Raw genomic sequence first — 21,542 nt, 5'->3', positions numbered from 1 at the left:
TATTTAAAGTACTTTAAATACAATGCATTTAATGTTTATGTATTTGACCTTTAGTCACATGAGGGTCCTTTTACGGCATACAGAAGTTGAGGGAGCACAATACAGGCAAATTTAGTAAGATCTAATCCTAGTTTTTATGAAAACCATATCTTAATATTAATATGTTGGTCTCAGTCTTCAGCAGTAGGTGAGAGACACTTTCGACATAATCTGAAGCAGTCGAATTAACAAGGACAGTTGCGATCACATCTAACCTCTCTTACATTCTTTCAGAATTTGTCAGGAAAACTGTTCTACCACAGCAGATAGAACAGAAATCCTGACAGATCCTGACAGGGTCCGACAGAGACTGTCATGGGTCAGGACCTATTCCATGACAGACCTTAACAGAAACTTCTCTGGGTCGTGACAAAGAAAATACGAAAAGCTGTTCTAAACAGTCATACCCCTGGACAGTTCCCGACTCTAATCTTTCTATTCTGTGTGACGTAATTTAGAACAGGAAGTCAGTGATCAATAAATGAAAATGTGTGACTAACGTAAATTAGCAAATCCGATTAGGAAAAAATATCTTGATTTCATAATTTACATTGAATTTCCAGTTATGTATATAGAGCTTGTTGTGATCAATATCCCACAATCACCAGATCGTTGTTCCAAGTTTCGTCGATCACGGTCCAGTCACTCATCGTTCAAAAATTATCATTGTTTCGGGTATAATTTGTTTTACATTCTGTCATATACCTGTGATATTAATCAAATTAAATTATTTAATTATAAAATTACATGTCTATTTCCTGTTGTAAAAGTAAAAGTGGTAACCGATAACTTCCAGATGTTTGGTAATTTTCACGAAGTTCAAGATTGACAAAGTACTTTTTGATTGAAAGCTACTTTTAATAACATAAGAGTCATAAATAATTCTAAAAAATGTCAAAATTGACAATTTAAGCATTAAATGGATGACTGATACCTAAATATATTAACTAATCAGTTTTCTGTTTGTGTAAGTGGTCTCATAAAATTTATGCTCTTGGGGATAGATAAGATCACGAACGTAAACAAATCTTGCATTATTTAGTGATCAAATGTCCTCTGTATAGCAAAAACTGATTAAAGGACTGTTCCAAGTCAGGATTATTCATTACTTTGAGTATCTTGATTTATCATAATAATCATTTTCAAATGAAGGTTAATGATTAAAATTCTATATAAGATTTTAAGAGTATTTAGGTCATCTTGGAAACTAAGAAATAGGTACATGGAGAAGGACATGGTCACCCTTCCGAGGCACGTGATGTCACTCCCGATTTATTTTTTGTGAGCGTTCATTTTACTTCTGCTTTAGTATTTTGTGTGGCTACTTTTTCCCCTTATCTTCAGTCTTAATGTGTAATATATTTTATTCGGTTCGCTACATATTTTAAATAAATCGTCCTTTTTATAGTGTGATAACGTTTAGGCAATGTATTGGAATTTGACGTATTTGAATCACCCAACTGCTGACGCTTCGGTATTTTTGCTGATATTTCGAAGAACAAATAGTGGTAAAAAAGGGCATTAAATTATAAATATCCCATTATCATTTTAAAAAAAGTTAATCAAAGCTGAATCTAGTTGAAATAGGCTGGCTTCTATTAAAATTGTTAACGCACTGGGTAACTCTTATAATCCATAATTATTTTACTAAAATTATTATTGATAGATTATTTTTTTCAAGTCTGTTAAAGTCAGATAAATATAAACCTTTAATAAAAGATCTTTTTTATTAGTAGACGACACCAAACCCTAGACCCTGTAATAATGGTAATAGGTTTTGAGACAAATTTAGATTTACTACAGACATTTTGAATTACATAACTGATATGATTGAGCTTTAGTTGTGCAGGCAATTGTTAAGTCATACGTGTATGTAATACCACAGAACTGTAAGTGACATAAATTGAATGATCAAATAAAGTATTTTGCAAATGGTAACTAAAGGAGAGTGTATGATATACCACTTTCACAGTATCTCAACAAGTATTAAAAGATGTATCATATTCCCTGTATATTATTTTTATTCTTTGTATAAAAGAAATCTTTTTTTCTTTCAATTACTTTTGTTTACAATATAAGGTATTGAACCGAGGTTTTATATGTCACAAGCTCCCAGATGACCGTCTATGACTTTTAGACAGTCAGTAGATTATGTGGGAGGGCGAGTCGTCAGCCTAATCCCTCCAATAGATCTACTGACTGTCTAAATAATCATAAACGTCAAATGTACACACTGGCCGGTGGTGTGATTGAACGGTCTTTGTCACGACATTCATATCACATTGGTTCAAGTGCATACGTAGCGCGCGTCGTTTCTGTGATAGAGCTGCATGTCTCGAAGTCATTTTACAACTATTGTAATCATTGATGGGTGGATTTTTCTTTCCCATTTGCATATTGTTTATTCCCATATTTTCATCAATGGCGGATTAATTTTTCTTCGTTTGAATATTGCTGCTTCGGTAATTTGGACAAATGATTTTATCTTTTCACGAGTGTTTAACACAACGCTAAAAAGGAACAATGCCTTTTGTGCTGTTTCCAATATATGTAATACTTTTGCAATACAGAGACTAAGCATCACACCTTATCTTTTTATAAAAAATCACATTCAAATACACAGTGAAAATCAGCTATTTGTTTTTTTTTATTATTGAGCAAAAGTAAAACTGAAGATCGAAGATTTTATGTTAAATATTCGACAATAATTCATTTAGTCTTTAAAAGCTCGATTACATATACATTTTCAATATCGTGCACAATGCAACTTAAAATACTAACGAATGGTAACTTATTATTATTATCATATTGCTGAAAATCATAATTGAATTATGGTATTTTTTATCTAAGAACAAAAAAAAATAATGTTATACATTTTAATGGCAACGGTAGATGTTTTTTGCTAAATGAGAATAAGCAAAATAAACACAATGTTATAGATGTACAACCAGCAAGTTGCTCTGTTATTTTGTGTATTGAAATTCAGTAATATCCAGTTTTGACAGTATCAGATAAATCTAATATATTATTTGTGAACATATGTCCATTTCTTTCAAATAGTCCCTATTATTATACTAATGCCAATCGTGAAAAATTAGGGAGAAGACTCAAAGGCAATCACGGGTATGGCCAATGTAAAAGTAACAAGGGGATACAGAAATTTAAGAAATCAGGAAGAAAAATACATGGGATTCAAAAATTAAATGATTCCAACCTTGAATCAAGAACTGGTAGTAATAGCAGCACTACAGTCCCTTGTTCCCAAGAAAAACCTATTATATGGAAAAAGCATATTTCATGTTCGGTACATTTTAATTATACGGAAGATGATACTGATAAGTTAGGAACGGCGTAATGTGAACGACATGAGACTTAGTACATATCGTAAATAAAGCATGTTTTTTTAGTGTGCACATGTGTGAACATTCATATTGTTATCACAGCAACATAATGATTTAAGATTTTCTAGTGTTTTATTAGTAACATAATCAATGTTATGTTACTAATTTGAAAATGCGCTAGATATATGTGCAATGAGAAATCGTTAACAGAAGTATCCAAATGCACACATTTAAACATTTCCGTGGTAAAAAAAAACAAAACAAAAACAACAAAAAAAAAAAAACAAAAAAAAAAAAAACAAAACAAAACCAAAAAACCAAAAAACCAAAAAAAACAAACAGAAAACAAAAAAACACCAAAAACAAAACAACAAAAACAATGTTTCATTTACTGACATCCAACATCCAACAACCCAATTTTGACAATATGTGTAGTGTAAATGTTTCGAAGTTTCTGCCAATTTGGCCTTCCAAACATGGACATGAAGTAATGCTATAAATTCTAAAAAATAACTTGCAAAGTTTCAAAATAAATGTCCTGGTCAGATTCATTGCAAAATATAAGTCTTAGTACTCATAAACATAATCACAATATTCATACAACTATCAAGACGATGAAAAATGATTTAAACATACATCTACAATGCAAAACTGTTGGAAAATACACACTTCAATATGATTGTTAACTGTTAACAACAAACGTCTATATTCATTCAGAAGATATTTATTGTCTTTGACGCATACATTAAAAGTACCAAGTTTGGTCAGGAATTAACGTAAAGTTCGAATGTCAATATAGGCAAAGCTAGTGACCGGGTTGATATCTAGGACGTTCTTTGTAAGTCTTTTGTAAGAAAGCACGCTCACTGATAAAAATTTGCTCAGACGTATTTCAATAGCATGTGGCACATCATCTACACTATTATCTATATCGTGCATACATCGAAATTTCATGTGTGGTCTATTCACAAAGAATTACCCAACTTAACACTTCCTTGATTCTATCAGGCTTTGATTTTGATATGTTGCGTATAAAGGTATGTAAATTTATTTTATTTTTCTCTTAAACCCCAAAAAGCTCATATTTAAAACAGGGACGGTTTTCCATTAACATTAATTAATTGGTTTAATTATATGATTAATTCTCCTAAATTATTATTTTTCAAACATTTTGTACAATTCTTACAACTTTTTCTACGTTATTTGTGTTCTGCACTAACGATCTTCTTTTCTGAATACAGTTTATGATTTATTTTTGCAATGTACGAAAAGAGGTTTTTGTCCTGTGGAAAAATTGCTAACAGAAATGTTAAATATTGAGAGTTTTTAAAGATATGTTTACGTTAATTTGACCGTTTTTTTTATTTCTTGAACAGTTCACAGAGCTTTCAGACAAACATAGCACGTTCTGCTGTTTCCTTTTTGAGATTTTTGAAATTGACAAATATAAAGTGAAAGTAAAAAAATTGTATACGCATACTAGGCACTTTAATACCTTACAGTTGCAACGACAATATCAAAAGTATAGGAAACCTTTCTAGCCAAAAAACAATAACGTAAATATGATGAATTTAGTTGACAAAAATCCAACACGGATGAAGAGTCATGGCAATCGCCACATACATCAGATGAGATGCATTATGTCTCTGTAAATGCTTACTACCATTCATACGAAAGCTTTCAATACATTCGAAATAAACTCTATTCTATACCGCTCACTTCACTACATTCTCTTTACAAACAAATCTGGACATTTCTGTTTCTGAACTTATCTTTTCATTATACAGACTTATGGCCATCATTTGTTATTGGTTTCCACAGTCTCTTTAATTCAGTTTGTATTAAAGGTAAAAGATGAAGAAAAACGATCATTTCTTCTACTACCGTTTGTACCGTTTGTAAACAAAGGTATAAATGGAATAAAGTTGGCTAACATCCTCCATTATAAAAACGTCACAAACAAAACCCTCCGTATTTCAAGGACAAATCAATACCGATCATTGCATATTCAAATACTTCATCTATTGCCTCCGCAAATTTCAGTTATAAAAAGGCTATTGTAGGACCTCAAGATTGAATGAACCATGCTCCATTTATTGGATTTAACTTTTAAAATGTTAATGTATGTGGTGAAGGAAAATGCAGAAAAGAGAAATGCATAAAACGAAAACAAGAAGACATTGATTCACTGTAAGAGGGGTAAAGATTTTGAGATATTTATTTTTGAAACGTATGACAGTTTTAAGTAGGCCAACGAGTGCCAATGCTACATCAGTTTATTTTTTTCAAAGACAAAAAAAAACATTGTCTACTTAACATGATAATTATATTGCCGTACCAGCAGACAAAGCCCCAAACATTATTTTATTTGTCAGAAAAACCCATTACATTCAATGTTATTATCAGATGTAGATGTAAAATATATAGCAGCAATGAAACCCATACTGCTACCACACTCTCCAAAGAATAGATAGTGGAAACCATGAATCAGTGTTATCCACTTTTGATATTTCTACCAAAGACGATGACTGTTACCTACTTAATTCTTAAACCCCACAAAAATCCATAGAAAGAACGCTACATAGCTGGACCTGCAAAATGTACCACTAAAAACTTAACCTTTTAAAAAAAAAAGAAACCAAAAACCAAAAAAAAAGCTGTAAAGGAAGGTGTCTAGTCCTACATTGTTTACTTCCGTAGTGATATTAATTCAATGTGGATCCTAGAAAAATTCGAAAGATCTTCTGGAAACCCTCAAATCAAGATTATAATTAGAAAACAAAAAACATTAAAAGCTATTATTTTTCAGCTCTTTATATTTTTATTCCCATACTCTGTTAAAATTCCGAAATAAAAACATTATACATTGTTGTTACTTAAAAAAAAAGACGGTACTCCTAGATACAAATATGTAGTTCTTGGTATAGATTTCTCATACTTTGTAAAAAAATAATTCTAGATCATCTTCCAAATATACCGAAGAAGTTTTCAAAATGCTGGAATCTTTGATGGACAAATGGTCGGCAATCCAAAGTGAACAAATTGTGCTCCTCTACTTGCTGACCTATTCCTTCACTCTTATGAGGCTGACTTTATATCTGATCCGAAAGGGGGAACATTGTTTAGCTAAATCTCAGTTTCCGCTATATAGATGACGTATTTTCGTTAGACAATCGCAGTTTCCCCCCTAAAGAACTTCAGATAAAGGTTACTTTAGATAGTGTGAACTCAGCCTCATATCTTCACCTACACTTAGAGATCAATGGTAATGAAAAACCATTGATCAAACTATACGACAAACGCGATGAGTTTTCATTCCGTATTTCCAACTTTCTTTTAATCCGGCAACATCACTTCAGCATCTGCCTAAGCAGTTTTCATATCACAACTAGAAACATAATGCCAGAGTTTGTCGTAACTACGCAGACTTTTGTTAGACTTCTTACAATAAGGCTTCTGGAAAAGGCTTATGTTGCTACAAGAATAAAGTCATCACTACAGACGTTTTATGGTCATCATCATGAACTAGTAGATCGTTAGAGTTTATTCATCTGCACCATGAAAACTGATTTGTTCATCACGTCTTTTATGAGGGTGTTTCATGAAAAGGAGAGGACGTTTACCCTACAGGTGCACCTGGTCCATGCTCCCAGTTTTTAGTGGAATCCGAGTTGCTCCTTTAGTTTTGTCACTTTTGTATGTATTATTTTGATTATATTATATTCTTTGTTGTTGTGTTTGTTTGCTTCACTGTCTTGTCTTTGTCCCTGGATTGCATTCTTTTGATTTCCGCTATTATCTTGGTTCCCTTGATTGCTCTTTCAATGGTGATAATGTTTAAAATATTTTTAATACCAATAAACAACATGTATAGAGAGTTATTTTTGTTTTGATGATGAAATAAAAGCTTCACCAAATGACAATGTTATTTCTTTGTTGTTGAATGCGCGAAAAAAAAAATCATTTTTTTATTTATACCTGTAAATACTTAACATATACAGTCAAATGGTCTTGCTAAAGTTTTGAATTTTTTTCCTAGGGTAATAATCGCCATGACGAAATCAACAGTTCTAATGTCATGGTAAAAAAATGGATAGATAAAATATTGAAATAGAATCGAAAAGATATATACAAATCTAAAGATAAATACATTATTAAGATTTAATGTGAAATCATGAACCAATGCAACGAGAGGAATATGGTCCTTTGCTAGGATAAGACAAACAAACAATTACATATATGAAGTCATATAAAAACTGCAAAGGATATTACGGTGATATATGTACGTCTAATAAATGGGAATGAAATTCATAATAAAGCATATAGTAAATGGAGAGTAAACAGTACATGGAATATGTTTACATGTATGTGTTAATATTTTAGATTTTCTAGTTTTTGATTACTCATTTAACCAATGTTGTGCAATACACTACACATGCACTTAATAGTTCCGGAATCAGTAACGAAAGTATCCAAATACACATAATATGTATTTAGACATTTCCGAGGTGATAATAAAATACAGTCTTTGGCATTGACCCACATCCTATTCAGCTGTACAATAAAGTAATCAACGTACATTATACATCTCATTGTACCATAGTAACTTTTGTCACGACAATGGATACAAAGAGGCTTTTACTACTATTTTTATTTGTTAAAATTAATTTCATCGAAGGTAAGAGTGTCTAATGGATTTGTATCTTCTTAAGTTTATATATTAAAAAAATGCATTTAAATATTTATCAATGTGTCAACTAAATGGAAAAGTTATAGAAACAATATAGCCCCACATGCATTTCGTCAAAAAGACTTCATCCTGAAACCAATCGCACGAACGAAATCAGTAAATTATATAAACTATGCTATTAGATTTGTATTATCTTTTGTTGGCGGTTCTTAATGCAGTGACTTAAACATTTTGCACTATTGTACTTGGTTTCGTTTTCATTTCTTAATTTTTCTTTATTATAGGAATGGAATCATATGACACTTCTCAATGTCTAAGCAACACAAATAAAGGTATGCTATATCTTATCTGATCTATAAGCAAACGTAGAACAATTTTCTTTCTTTTTTTTCCTTTTTTTTCCTTTTTCTTTTTTTTTTTTTTTTTTTTCTTTCTTCTTTTTTTCCCAGCATGCTCTAATCGGCTATGGCCATGTATTTTTTTTAGCTCTAGAAAAATTTGGACTAAAATGTTATTTTCTGTCATTTATTCACATAAGAGGAAGTTGGACAATGATGTAAAAGGAACATTTTAATGTGTGAACTGATTTGTGTATTATGTTTGGATGTGTATTGGGAATATTATGAACATTAATGAACTACTCGTCAATGTCATTCATCGGTTAGGTAAACTATAAACAGTGAACATAAATCCAAATAATGTAAACATTCCATAACCTTTACAATCCATAATTATGAGCTATATCAATGACACTCAATCAGTTGGATTAGATACCCCTGATACTAGTCAGCAAAATCGCGGACAAAGCAAACCAATTCCACCAGTGCCGGAGGAATCTAGTAAAAGATAAATAATGTCTTCTCCAACTGAAACCGGTTCTTCGCCAAGTGCCGTTGATCCCACTGTTATACGCCACTCTCCAGTACCAGCTGGTCTCTCATCCTTACAATACCAATCTGAACAAGAAACTAGTATTCCTATACAGGCAATCTCCTGCACGCTGTCTCAAACTGATGTTGTGAGAATTGTACTTCAGCTTAAGGAATTTTTACATGAAAAAATTGACTACACAATTAAGGCTACAATTGACCAGTACAAAGATTAAATCGTTAAACTAACAAAAGAAAACGAAAAACAACGTGACGATATCGATGCTTTGGAACAATACGGACGTAGAGATTAAATGCGTATAAACGGTATTCAGGACGGTTGACGAACGGAAACTGCCGAACAGACGACACATCTAGTTTCTGAACTGATCCAGTCTATTGACGGCGATCTGCAAGCCGATGATATCAGTAGGTCTCATCGTATTGGCCCGGCGCCCGACGATCCTAATACTTCTAGACCGAGACAGGTAATCGTGAAAACCTCACAAAAACAAGAAATGCAATTGCCTACAGGGCTCGTCAGCTGAGAAGTCAAACATACATAAAGGATACATGGAGATACATGGAGAGTGGACGGAAAGATTTTTGTTAAAGACATTCAAGACCAAATACATGTTACAAACACTATGTCATCGTTGCATTATTTTATTTCGTCCTACTGCAGACCTGGGGTTTCTGAATTCATCGCTCGCATCGATCGCGACAGGGGAAACAGACGAAATCCAGTAGCAGCTATCGATCGCAGGCCTAAACCTTATGCTGAAGCAACGGCACCAACTGCAAACTCTACTGGCCCAGGTTAACTGTTATATTAACAATAAAGAATAATTGTTTTCTTTGAACTTTGCCTAACATACTATTTGTAGTGTGTTGATGTATTTTTATATATGTGTTGCCATAATATCAAGTACTATGGTCTGCTATGATAAACGTTTCTTGTTTCAATGTTAACCCCTATTGCCTTATTTTTTGTTACTCGTTTCATTTACTAAAACATTTTGGACTGAACTCAGTTCATATTATTTTTTTGTTTTGCCACAGTATTTTGTTAAAATAAGTTTGACATCCTGAGACATTTATTCCTTATTCTTTTTCCTCACATACATACTGTACACGGTTCTTAAATCATAATCGCATATTTTACTTTAGTTCGCGTATGTATGTTAAAACAACAACTATTTTGCCTGTGTGATCATTTTATAAAATATACACAATCATATATACGAATATTTTCTCCCGTGGTATGGTGATGCATAGAAAATGGAAGATACATTCTTGTCTATTCATTTCATTCAAAGTTTACTATACTCAATCTCTGATAGCTATTCTCATCACTGATGCGTAACCATCTAGAATTTCTTATGAATGGAAATTAATCCTCTTACATTCAATCACATGTCAACTCCCGTTGCCTTATTTCTGTTTACATTGTCTTTGTTTATAAATGTATATATTTTTTCATTTGTCTTGTTCACCATTTATTTGATTTTTCAGTTTTTCTGTTTATATATTACTCAAGATAAAATGCACTTATACATGCACATATTGTTGTTGCCCGGTCTGCTCTTACTCCATTCCGTTCTACTCACCCGGTGTGACTTAGATCGGTATCGGTATTGATCAATACCGAGTAAGAGTGGGTCGTTTTATTGTCAGATCCAACAAATCCAGTGTAAGCTCGATAAATTCTGATGATGTCTCTAATTTTAGCGAATTATTTCGATCATCTCTCTCGTTCCTACATATTAAGGTGCGAAGTATTTATCAAAAACTTGATATTATTGAGGCAGAATATAGTGATTTCGATATTTTAGCGTTCACTGAGTCCTGGTTAAATTGTAACCAATCAGATGATTATGTTAAAATTAATAATTATCACAGCCCATTCCGGCTCGATCTAAGGCAGGTGGAGGTGTTATTGTATATGTTAAAAGTAATATTAACGCGATTGAACTTCATTTGAATGGTAAAAGGATTCAGTTTGGAACATTTTACATACCCCCAAAATGTTCACAAGAGACTTGGTCAAAACTCGAACATAGCATTGATTCGGCCTTAAATACGAATAATAATTATATCGTCATCACTGGTGATTTCAATGAAAACCAGTTAAACTGTAATCATAACTCACAAATTAAGCAACTTTTGACTCAGTTCTCTTTAAATCAGCTTATTGATGAACCAACACATTTTACCGAAAACTCTTCCTCTATTATAGACTTAATAATGACAAACAACACGAACGCAATTGCGTATAGTGAAGTCGGTCTTCTCTAACGGAACAAATTTTCATTGTCCTATTATGGCATTTCTAAATCTACCAAAAAAATAATTGTAGAACATTTAAACGTAAAATATGGCTATACGATCGTGCAGATTATGATTCTTATAGAAATGATTTCCGGGATGTCAACTGGGATTTGAATAATGCAAATATCGATCAAATCACTGAACATCTTACATCAGCTATACTTGATGCTGCAGATGAAAATATACCCAATAAAGTTGTAACAATACGTAATTCTCAACCACCCTGGTTGTCAAATGAAATTAAGAGATCGGTCAGGAAAAAAAATCGTATTCATAGACATGCAAAAAAATATAATAATGCTTCAGATTGGGAAAAATTAGGAAAATTGGAAATAAAGTTACTCAACTGGTGAAAACGTCCAAAGAAGAGTATAAACAGTCTCTTATTAACAAAATTTCTAACAGTAACTCGTGTGGTAATAACTTGTGGAAAATTATTAAAAGTTTTAGTTTAAAAGTTTTAGTGGTTTGAAAAAAACAAGATAACAGTATTCCTCCTTTGTTAAAAGGAGATCACCTTGTTTTTGATAACACTGATAAGGCTGAAGAATTCAATTTGTTTTTCTCGGCACAGTCTAACTTAGATGAAACCAACGCGAATTTGCCTAATACTCAGCTCCATGTACAAGATACACTTTCACAACTATCTCTGAATGAATCTGAAATAGAAGACGTACTTAGTATTTTAAACTGTACAAAAGCATCTGGTCCCGATTCAATTAATCCTAGATTATTGAAGGAAGCCTCACACATACATACACATCAAACCTCTCTGCAAACTGTTTAATAAATCTTTACGAAAATCTATCTTTCCATCTCAGTGGAATAAAGCGCATGTCACTCCTGTTTTTAAAACTGGTATACCCAGTGACGTAAAAAACTACAGACCAATTTCTCTTTTGTGTATTATGTCGACATGTATGGAACGCTGTGTATACAAACACGTTTATAATCATTTAAGACAAAACCAACTCCTATCCGAACATCAGTCTGGATTTATTAAAGGGGAATCTACTGTGAACCAATTAATAAACATATCTAATGACTTCGGAAAAAAGTCTTGACGCTGGAAAAGAAATAAGAGTTGTCTTTTATGATATAAGTAAAACCTTCGACGGAGTGTGGCACAAGGGTCTATTATTCAAGCTTACAAAATCATGGATATCGAGTAGTCTATTAGAATGGTTTTGTAACTATTTATCGGGTAGGGCTCAAAGGGTTGTTTTAAATGGGTCACATTCGGTTAATAAATGCTGGAGTACCACAAGGGCCTATTCTTGGACCTTTGTTGTTCCTTATATTTATAAACGACATTGTTGACGAAATTCAAGCAACAATCAAACTATTTGCTGATGACACAAGCCTATATGTTATTGTTGATAATCCTATCAGCGCGGCTGAAACTTTAAATAGTGATATCTCAAAAATTTATAAATGGTCTCAAGATTAGCTAGTGAAATTCAATCCACAAAAAACTGAAACAATGATTGTGTCTCACTAGAAATGAACGGTCACGAAATTGCATCTGTTGAAAATCACAAGCACCTAGGTGTATATTTATTGAGTGATGGTAAATGGACTGACCATTGCAATTACATAATTGACAAATCGTACAAAAGAATCAACATTCTCAGAAAATTAAAATCAGGTTTAGATAGATTTAGTCTTGAAAAATTATACTTGTCTTTTATACGTCCGATTTTGGAATATGCAGATGTAACCTGAGATAATCAAAACCAAACTATTATTGATAAAATTTAAAATGAACATTTAGACGCTGCTCGTATTGTAACAGGTGGAACAAAATTAACCAGCATTCTAAAACTCTATGACGACACTAGATGGGAAAAACTGACAGACAGACGTAAGAGACTCAAATTTTTATATTTTCATAAAATGGTCAACAATACAGCCCCACAATATCTTGTTAATTTAGTGCCCAACTGTGTCGGTTTCCATTGTTGTTGCTGACATCTGGAAGTACCCTACAAACTGCTTTGATTTGCGTACCGCTCACATTCTCCTCGGTATAAAAACTTCCACTGAACTCTGTGATTCCGATATAGATGAATTCAGACGACTCTGCTACATCCATATTGTAAAGTCAATAGGCGAATATTTAAGATGCTTACGTTGTTGCAATACATTGTTGTAGCGAATGCATGTAATGTCACCAGTACACGAACATATCTTGCTCACTTTACTTGTATATAGATATGAATAAGTAATACAATTCATTATTATTATTGTTGAATATTTCCTATTAGTGTCTTAATTAATTTGTAATTATGTAATTGTAATTCATGTTATCTCTATTTTGAAGAGTTAAATAATGAATGAATAGTAGTAGACACGAGCATGATACTCGACAGACGGACAATTTATTAAATATAAACACTAGAACCAGTCTATATGCTGGCTATTGCCTACCTTCATATGTCAAACTCTGGAATTCGCTTCAACCTGAGATAAGAACATGTAATTCAATTTCGCTTTTTAAAAGGAAACTTCAAGATCTCAACAACAAAGTCCCAGTCTATTTCTACCTCGGGTGTCGTCTCGGTCAAATGTTACACGCACGCATGTGCATGAACTCAAGTTCTCTAAATTCCCATTTATTTGTAAAGAAATTTAACTGATTCACCCAACTGTCGCTGCGGTTCGCTTGAAACTAATAGTCATTTCTTACTAACTTGTCCTTTATACAGAAATCAACGAAGAGATTTGCTGGATCCTTTAACACAATTATCTGTTACTTTGACAAAAAGCTCTTATCATACGGTTCAAATGAATTAACCGACAAACAAAATAGTGATATATATTTCTGTTGGTACAAAATTTCAGTATTAAGACAAAATGTTTCACATCCAAATAATCTGCAAGTATATCCTGCATTTCATCATCTAACTTTAAATATCATATATTATTTACACTTTACTACTTATTATTTAATCATAATAATTATAAATTATAACATTTGTTCTACGAAACAATCTGAGCATGCTGTCAAACTTGTGTTTAATTTTTGTATGTTTATCTTAATAGGAAATAGATTTATAAAAGCTTTGAGCTTGTTTCTGAATCCTAATTGTTAATTTATGTAAATTAATAGTATATTTTGTATATTTTCATGAATGAATATTGTTTACACTAAACGTAGAACACACATATAGATAACCAAGCCTTAAAATAAATTTTTAATTAGATGTATTGAGAACTATTAAAACACTTCTAATGTTGTAAATAGTCTCTGGTCAAATAAGCTTTGCATATCTTTATTAGATAACAGCGTTTGGATGTTTATATTCATATATTTATAACGGTAAAATAATATTTAAAAAAAATCATGACCTGTACGGTTAACGAATGGCGTTTTTGGTATTCGATATTCGGTTCCTCCGACGTTTAACCGGTTGACCGTTTTCATCCCTAAATAAAACAATTTCCTAACAATAAACGTATCTATTCCTTCGGACAAAGGACTGCATTTGTGGATATATACTGAAAAAGCATATAAGCTTCCAAGGATCTACTTGAATTGTAAAAGTGATTGATCTAAGAAAGGAAAAATATTTAGAATTTATTAAAGGTTTATACATAAGTTTTACTTCTTTTTTCAGATGTTATATCAGTTCATGTTCGCAAACCTTTTATTTTCTGGAAACAGTGCTAAGTTTTGCAAACAGACCATTTTTAACAATGCAAACTTGCATACAATCGTGTTATATTTCTAATGTATTACAGCCAAGTAATTCAAAACAATAGCAAAAATGCGACATAACAAAACAAACGATTCACGATCTAAAAGTCGTGAAATTTAAGAGAATAAAGAAAAAAACAATTAAAACACCCACCAAAGAGGGTACCCTTAAGTAATAAAGTAATGTGTCATATCATTTTTTTTATTAAAGGTCAATTGCTTAAGCCTTTAGTATCGCTTTGTCTAAATGTTTATAAAACTTAATCAACTAATATTCAAGAAAAGTTTAAATATTATAATTTGTTTCAAAGAAAGAACAAGGAAATTTACTTGGGGCATAGATCATGTTCTAGGTGTTTTTGTAAAAACTTCGCTTTTCGAAACAAATATAACGAGAATGGACACGGTGAATATGTCAAAAAGACAACAACCTCACCGGGATGTCACGACCAACCAAAAACAAACCTACAAAATAGCAAATAAAACGAAGCATTTCTCAATCAAGGCATTTGTCAATTAAAAGTTTTAAGATAATTATTGATTCTATAATTGAAATTTCTTTGTAGTTGCTACTATGTGTAGAAGCAAAAAGGTAACAGAGGACAACGCGGACGGAAGCAATTTTCATAATAGTGTAGTACTGAGAGTACTAGAACAACAGGATGGATGTGTTTGTAGAATAACTGTAGAATATAACCATAACCCCCCTGCTTACATCAAGATAGAACATAATGAAAATCATATTGAAAGCAAAAACTGCGGGTTAGAAATAAATATGAAGAGCTATAATAACGGTTCAGAAATGACGTTAGAACCGATTGGTTGTCATCGTAACAATGAACGTAATATCACAGTTAATGATATGCAGTACATAGACCTGACGTCAAAACAAAAGAACGATTCTTTTCCAGTTGGCTTCTGTCTACATATATATAGAGGTTAGTTCATACATTTCTTAAGTGAATAATTTTTTTATACAATTTACTTTTGATTTTGAACTTTCTAATTGACTGGTTCTAATGTTGCTGATGAGAGGTTACTTCTTAAAACACATGTACACATACTGATATTTGCAATACTGAAATGATTGTTGTTGTTTTTTATTTAGTAACAAAATCACTTATTGCATATAACATAATTGTTTGAAGTTAACTTGCAATGAGCATGTTCTCAATCATGTAATCTACTAAGTCATATTCGTTGCCTATGTTATGTTTTGGAATTCCTTTTTTGTACAGTCATTGAAAACCTGCTACTACAGTACTTAGATAAACGTCGATATACACGAAACTTGCATTATTTTATCTACAAATATTTCTTTTTAACGTGAATTTAATTATATCACTATGGATCAGGTAAACAAAATACCATTCTTTTTTCTATATGATTATGAATTGATCATTATTTAGCGGAAAAGTTGGATAATTGTTTACGGATTTCCTAGAGATTTTGTTTGTTTGTTTGTTTGCTTTTGTTTTTGTTTTTTGTTTAAAAGTTTGGTCAAAAGTCGTAGTAAGGCAATAAAAATATACTCCTATATGCAAAACCAATAATAGTTAAAAATCCATGTCATGTTTCAAAACATACTTATTTTCGTTTGCAGAAAATTTAAATTCTACCCCAACCACGCTGACACTTGAATGTTTTGAGATGATTAATGATACTTCCACGGAAACCCGCATCACGGATATGAATACATCAGACAATGAAGTGTCTTTAGAAGAAGTTTCAACAACTACACCGATGGTAACTGATTGAACCATGTCATACTCAAGATCAGAATCACTGACAACTTCTGATGAAAAAGAAATACCTACTAAATTGAATAAAACTCCAGGCAAGTGCTCTTTTAAAAGATTAGGCAACATTTTGTAAATATCTTTTTTTAAGTTGACACATTACTGGTTTAATTACTTATTCAATTTTAGCCTTAAATTTAATTTGCAGGGTATGTAAATCATACCCATCAAATTAAACCATAACAGTCTCTGAGTAATGTGTATCAATGATTATAAACTTTAATTATGATGATACTGATTCGAGATAAAACAATAATACCAATTAAGGTTACTGGGATACCCTTTATTAGTTCACGTACCTCCGTCCATACTTCTATTTACCCCTCATATTTGACTGAACAGAAGTGAATGAAACTCTCACAGAAAATTTATTAGACAATTCAGAACTTGAAATGTTATATTGGGTGGTTTTCTGTAACAAAACATGGAGTTGGCTTTTTAAGAATATTGTTTGTCCACATCTCTTATTCATAACTCCTCCTAAATCACCAAATGGAATTTATTGAAATTTTCAAAGATCTTTTACACATACAAAATACATTACCTGTGCAACTATTATTCTTGATTTTGATCAGAACGCTTTGTTTATATGTCTCACATAACAAGACATAGGACTTTATATTGTTACGTGGGCTTAAGGAATCAATTTAATAAGCATTTGTCAGTTCATCTACTTTAATCGTATGCTTTAAAATAAAAGTTATTATGCTTATTGTTTCTGACAGTATTATTAAAACACAATTAAATGTATTCCCCACAATGACTAAAATATGACCTCTGTCTACTGTAATTTGCTGTACTGTATTAAGTTACAAGTTAAAATAAACTATATTTCATTATAGACCTGGGGCCCCAAAAGGAACTTTACACAATAGTTGGATCTGCTGGAGGAAGTGTACTTCTAATGATCGTACTAGGAATGATCTTATTTAGGTGGTAAGTATTACTTTGTATTAGTGATCAAGAAATTGTATACTTGTATTTAGTTTGTAAGTATGCATTAGCTTAAGAGAATGTGATAGAGTCACGGCTACAGTAATCATTAGAAGAGTTCAAAGGTTATTATTTCATAGTTTCATTGCTAAAGAGCAAAGTTTCTGTTGAACATTCAAGTTCATTTCATAGGTCTATGTTATTTCATTTGACTGAGGTAGAAAATGCAGCAAAGTTTAAAAGATGTAATAAGATAACATTAACCCAAAGCCCCATCGATAATCTAGACGCTAAGATAATTGGCCTTCGCGAAAAAGTGCAAGTATCTACTATTAAGTATGTCATACATGAGTATTGTATCGTTTTTGTTGCGTACTGTATCATTTGATACTACATTTGATGCATTTGTGTTCTCTTTAATAGTATCTTACTTTTTGTGTTTTTTATTCAGTCGAAAAAAGACAGAAAAACTTAAACAAGCAAAACGTTCTACATCAAATCATGAGAAAAGAGATGACGATGATGACCCATATGAATTAAAAGACAACTTGTTATATGATTCTAATTTTTGCAGGCTTTCGGACGGGAATTATTGCTATGCAGATGTAGAATGTAGCCGAACAAACACAATTAATCACCCAGAATCAGTAGAAATTTACTGCATGGTGGATGATGACAAAGTTTTAGAATCCCAGAAACCTCAGCCTGTGTTTGAAGGAAAAACATTAGATAACCAAACTACTAATCATAAAGATGAACAGAAAAAATGCTACAGAATCTGCGGGTGTTAATGTGAACTCAAATGAAAACTTCATTTCTGACAATACTGAATATGCTGTTGTTGACAGAAAAACTAAATCACAGAGAGTAAACAGTGTAACAAATATTTAACATTTAAACATGAAATTAACAAACCTCTACGAATCAACAAGAAACATTTATTATCTCAATTAAAGTGTAAAATGTTGATAAGCTGTAAAGTAAAATCCTTCAAACAAGTGCATCACACATGCTGTTGTGAGGTTATAGATTGTTAACATACAAATTTTTAGGTCAAACATTTTCTGTCTGTCACTATTAGATAAAAAGGGACTTATATTGCAGTTGTAGAAAACAAAACACTTAGTAGCATCGTTTATATGTTTAAGACACTACATAAATAGTTTGAAAAAGACTATGACGAAAAACGGAAAATGCAAAAAATACCATTCATATAAATTGAAATTTTGATATGATGTATACGTGTTTCAAGGAGTAACTTCTCATCAGCAGTTTTAAATCTGCATTTTTTTTTATTAAAAAGTGAAGAAAAAGAAAAGCAAGCATATGTGCAAACCAAGTACCCATCGTGGTAGCCGCTGTTAGTTGTCGAAACACAAATGTTATGAACATATTTGAATAAACATAACCATCGTGTGTATATGTTACATTAGGGATTCTTTTGTCTCCACCTATAATATGGTACCGTTTCTGCAACTTCAGATATAATCATGGTTCATTGAAAAAGCTCTGTTTTCAATTTTGGCTTATTTTTCTTGTTTAGCCCATTTTTATTGCCCTCTATGTTATCATTTTTCCTCCCAAAAATAATATAATATGTTTCTAAAATTAACCCTTTATAACAAATTTTAAAAATAAAATTGATTGAACATTAACATAACAATAATGAACTCTTTTTAATGGAGAATATTCGTAATACTTCGTATATCTATTTTGTTTAGAAATGTCTGTGTCAAATCGAGATTGGTTATACATTCAGTCGTGAATTTCATATCTATAGAATGTTTAAACCTTGATAATTTTTTTTAGATTTGAGTCACTGTTTCACTGGCATTAATATACCATCGAAATTTACTGAACCTAAGAATTGTCTTTCAAGGTCTATCAGATTTGATGGCCATTTTATCCTTGTACATGTAAATTGACGAACAATATTACTTTTCGAATGTTTCTCCTATTGTGTCAAACTAACTTTTTGGGGATCTGATTTAAGCATCGTACTTAAATGATTAATCATTTCATTAATATTGAAATATTATTCCATGTACAAATCCGTTCTGTTTCCAAACTGTAGTTAATATCAAACACTTAATGTACTAATTTCTTTTGAAATGCAGTTCAATACTTCAAACAAAATTAAAAATATCTTCATGCAGTGGGTAAATGGTAAACGTCTCCTTGCGTGTAATGCGTGTGATATTGTGTTATTGCCTTAAGAATAAATCTTTGAATTTCATATTCTTTCAAAGTTGTCTCAAAATAAATTTTCAGACAAGAACACATGATTCAACTTGTGAAAAAGACATTTGTTTGTTTACTGTACTTTAAATGTGTTGATAAACATCAGGTGATAACGGTTATCTTGATGAGTTGAAAGAGAAATCAAGGGAACTTGAATTTAAGCGGTTATAAATAAAACAGTATATTAAATGGATAACGACTAAGCAAGGAAGTAAAAAAAAGAACATAAAATAACCAAAATAATACCTACTAAGCAAAACAAGTTATATAGCAACTTAAACTCCACAAAAGATGAGAGCATGGACCAGGTGCACCGATAGGTTAGTGTCCTCTGCTTTTGTAGAAACCCCCGTCGAGTTGCTCATAAAATGTCAAATCCGGGGTAAGGTAAGAGGGAAGAAAAACTATAACACGCTACACAAATCGATTCTCATGGTGCAAATGTATATTCCGTCCCGGTCGACGAGTTAACGATGATGACAATAAAACATTTGTAGTGATGACTTTAATATTGTTGCATAATATCAGCAAAGAACGTGAAGTACCTAAAATAGCATGCATGCACTTACAAACAAAAGTAAAACAGTAACCCGGACTCCATTCTAGCTAAATCATGGGGGCAAGCACCAGATGCACCGGTTGAGGTTGCGTCCTGTCCTCAGCGTTTCTAAAAATACACGACAAGCATCAAATAAAATGTCATGCCGGGGTTAGATGGAATGGAAAAATATGACATGGTAAATTAATCGATCGTTTGATTCAAGTGGATATTTTCTTACGATCCACGAGTTAAACCTGATACAGCTTTATCCGAGGTACAACATCGACTTATAGATTAATTGTGGTTATTTCTCACCTTTCAACATCATGACTTCTAATAAAATGTGGTTAAACATACAAATATTTATCAAATGTTTGAAACTAAAAGTGTATAAAAATGATGAATTTTCAACATAAGCAAAACATGAAGAATGATACCTATAGACGAAAGTCATGTGCATCCATATCTAAGTAGAAAAGGCTATGTACATACAGATCAAATATTACCCCCAAAAATAGATATATTGTTTCCTTTACATGAACACTCAGGTAATAGAAACATTTGTTTGTTTTTGTGTTGGGGTTCAACGTCCGAGCAGCAATATTTCAGCTATATTCAGACGATGAACATGAAATGGATGATAAAATGAACATGAAATGATGATGAAATGAAAAAAAGGATGGGACACAAGGATAATATGGTCGACAAATTTTGATTGCCCCTAGAAAAAGGGGAGGGATGGGTAAGGTCGGGAAATTTAGCCTCCTGTGGCGGAGCCCTATGGTTCCTACTCCGGGAGAAATACCACAGTAGAGTTTTTTAACGTGCAAAGAACGTGGCATCTTTCCCAACACGGTGCACCACTATGGTTTGCGGTCAGGTTTTCCGTATTATAGCCTGACAACCCCAACATGTAACATGCCAGGGGTGCCCCATTCCACCGCCTGGGGCACACAACTCAGCTGCTCTGTGGGCTGCGCGTCTAGCCCCCGACTAGTTTCTGCGAACTATTTAGTCGCCTTTTACGACAAGCTTAGCCCTGCTCCAGGCCTATTCTT

General features: G+C 32.2%; 1 protein-coding gene and 1 pseudogene across 4 annotated transcripts; both read left to right on the top strand.

Moving 5' to 3' along the window:
* The first annotated feature begins 63 nt into the window (after positions 1 to 63).
* On the top strand, positions 64 to 19,938 carry LOC148614990 (uncharacterized). Of its 4 annotated transcripts, none has more exons than XR_015923812.1 (6): positions 64 to 114; positions 8,355 to 8,402; positions 15,537 to 15,908; positions 16,574 to 16,807; positions 17,612 to 17,705; positions 18,154 to 18,272. XR_015923812.1 is itself a non-coding variant. In XM_088589580.1 (4 exons), exons 1-4 carry the CDS (start codon positions 8,001 to 8,003, stop codon positions 16,726 to 16,728), a joined length of 633 nt encoding a protein of 210 aa, XP_088445706.1. In that variant the 5' UTR covers positions 5,485 to 8,000; the 3' UTR covers positions 16,729 to 17,603. The 4 variants fall into 4 exon arrangements, 2 of the variants coding, with proteins under 2 accessions (XP_088445706.1, XP_088445707.1); XR_015923811.1 differs by lacking the exon at positions 64 to 114 and adding an exon at positions 5,486 to 8,058; XM_088589580.1 differs by lacking the exons at positions 64 to 114; positions 17,612 to 17,705; positions 18,154 to 18,272 and adding an exon at positions 5,485 to 8,058 and having other exon boundaries at positions 16,574 to 17,603.
* Positions 8,417 to 10,692, top strand: LOC148614991 (uncharacterized; annotated as a pseudogene).
* Positions 19,939 to 21,542: the final 1,604 nt, after the last annotated feature.

The sequence above is a fragment of the Perna viridis genome, chromosome 6 (genome assembly GCF_037379345.1).
Source record: "Perna viridis isolate PV_CMFRI_1.1 ecotype Kerala chromosome 6, ASM3737934v1, whole genome shotgun sequence".
Lineage (NCBI taxonomy): Eukaryota > Metazoa > Mollusca > Bivalvia > Mytilida > Mytilidae > Perna > Perna viridis.
This window is presented reverse-complemented; position numbering and strand designations above follow the sequence as displayed.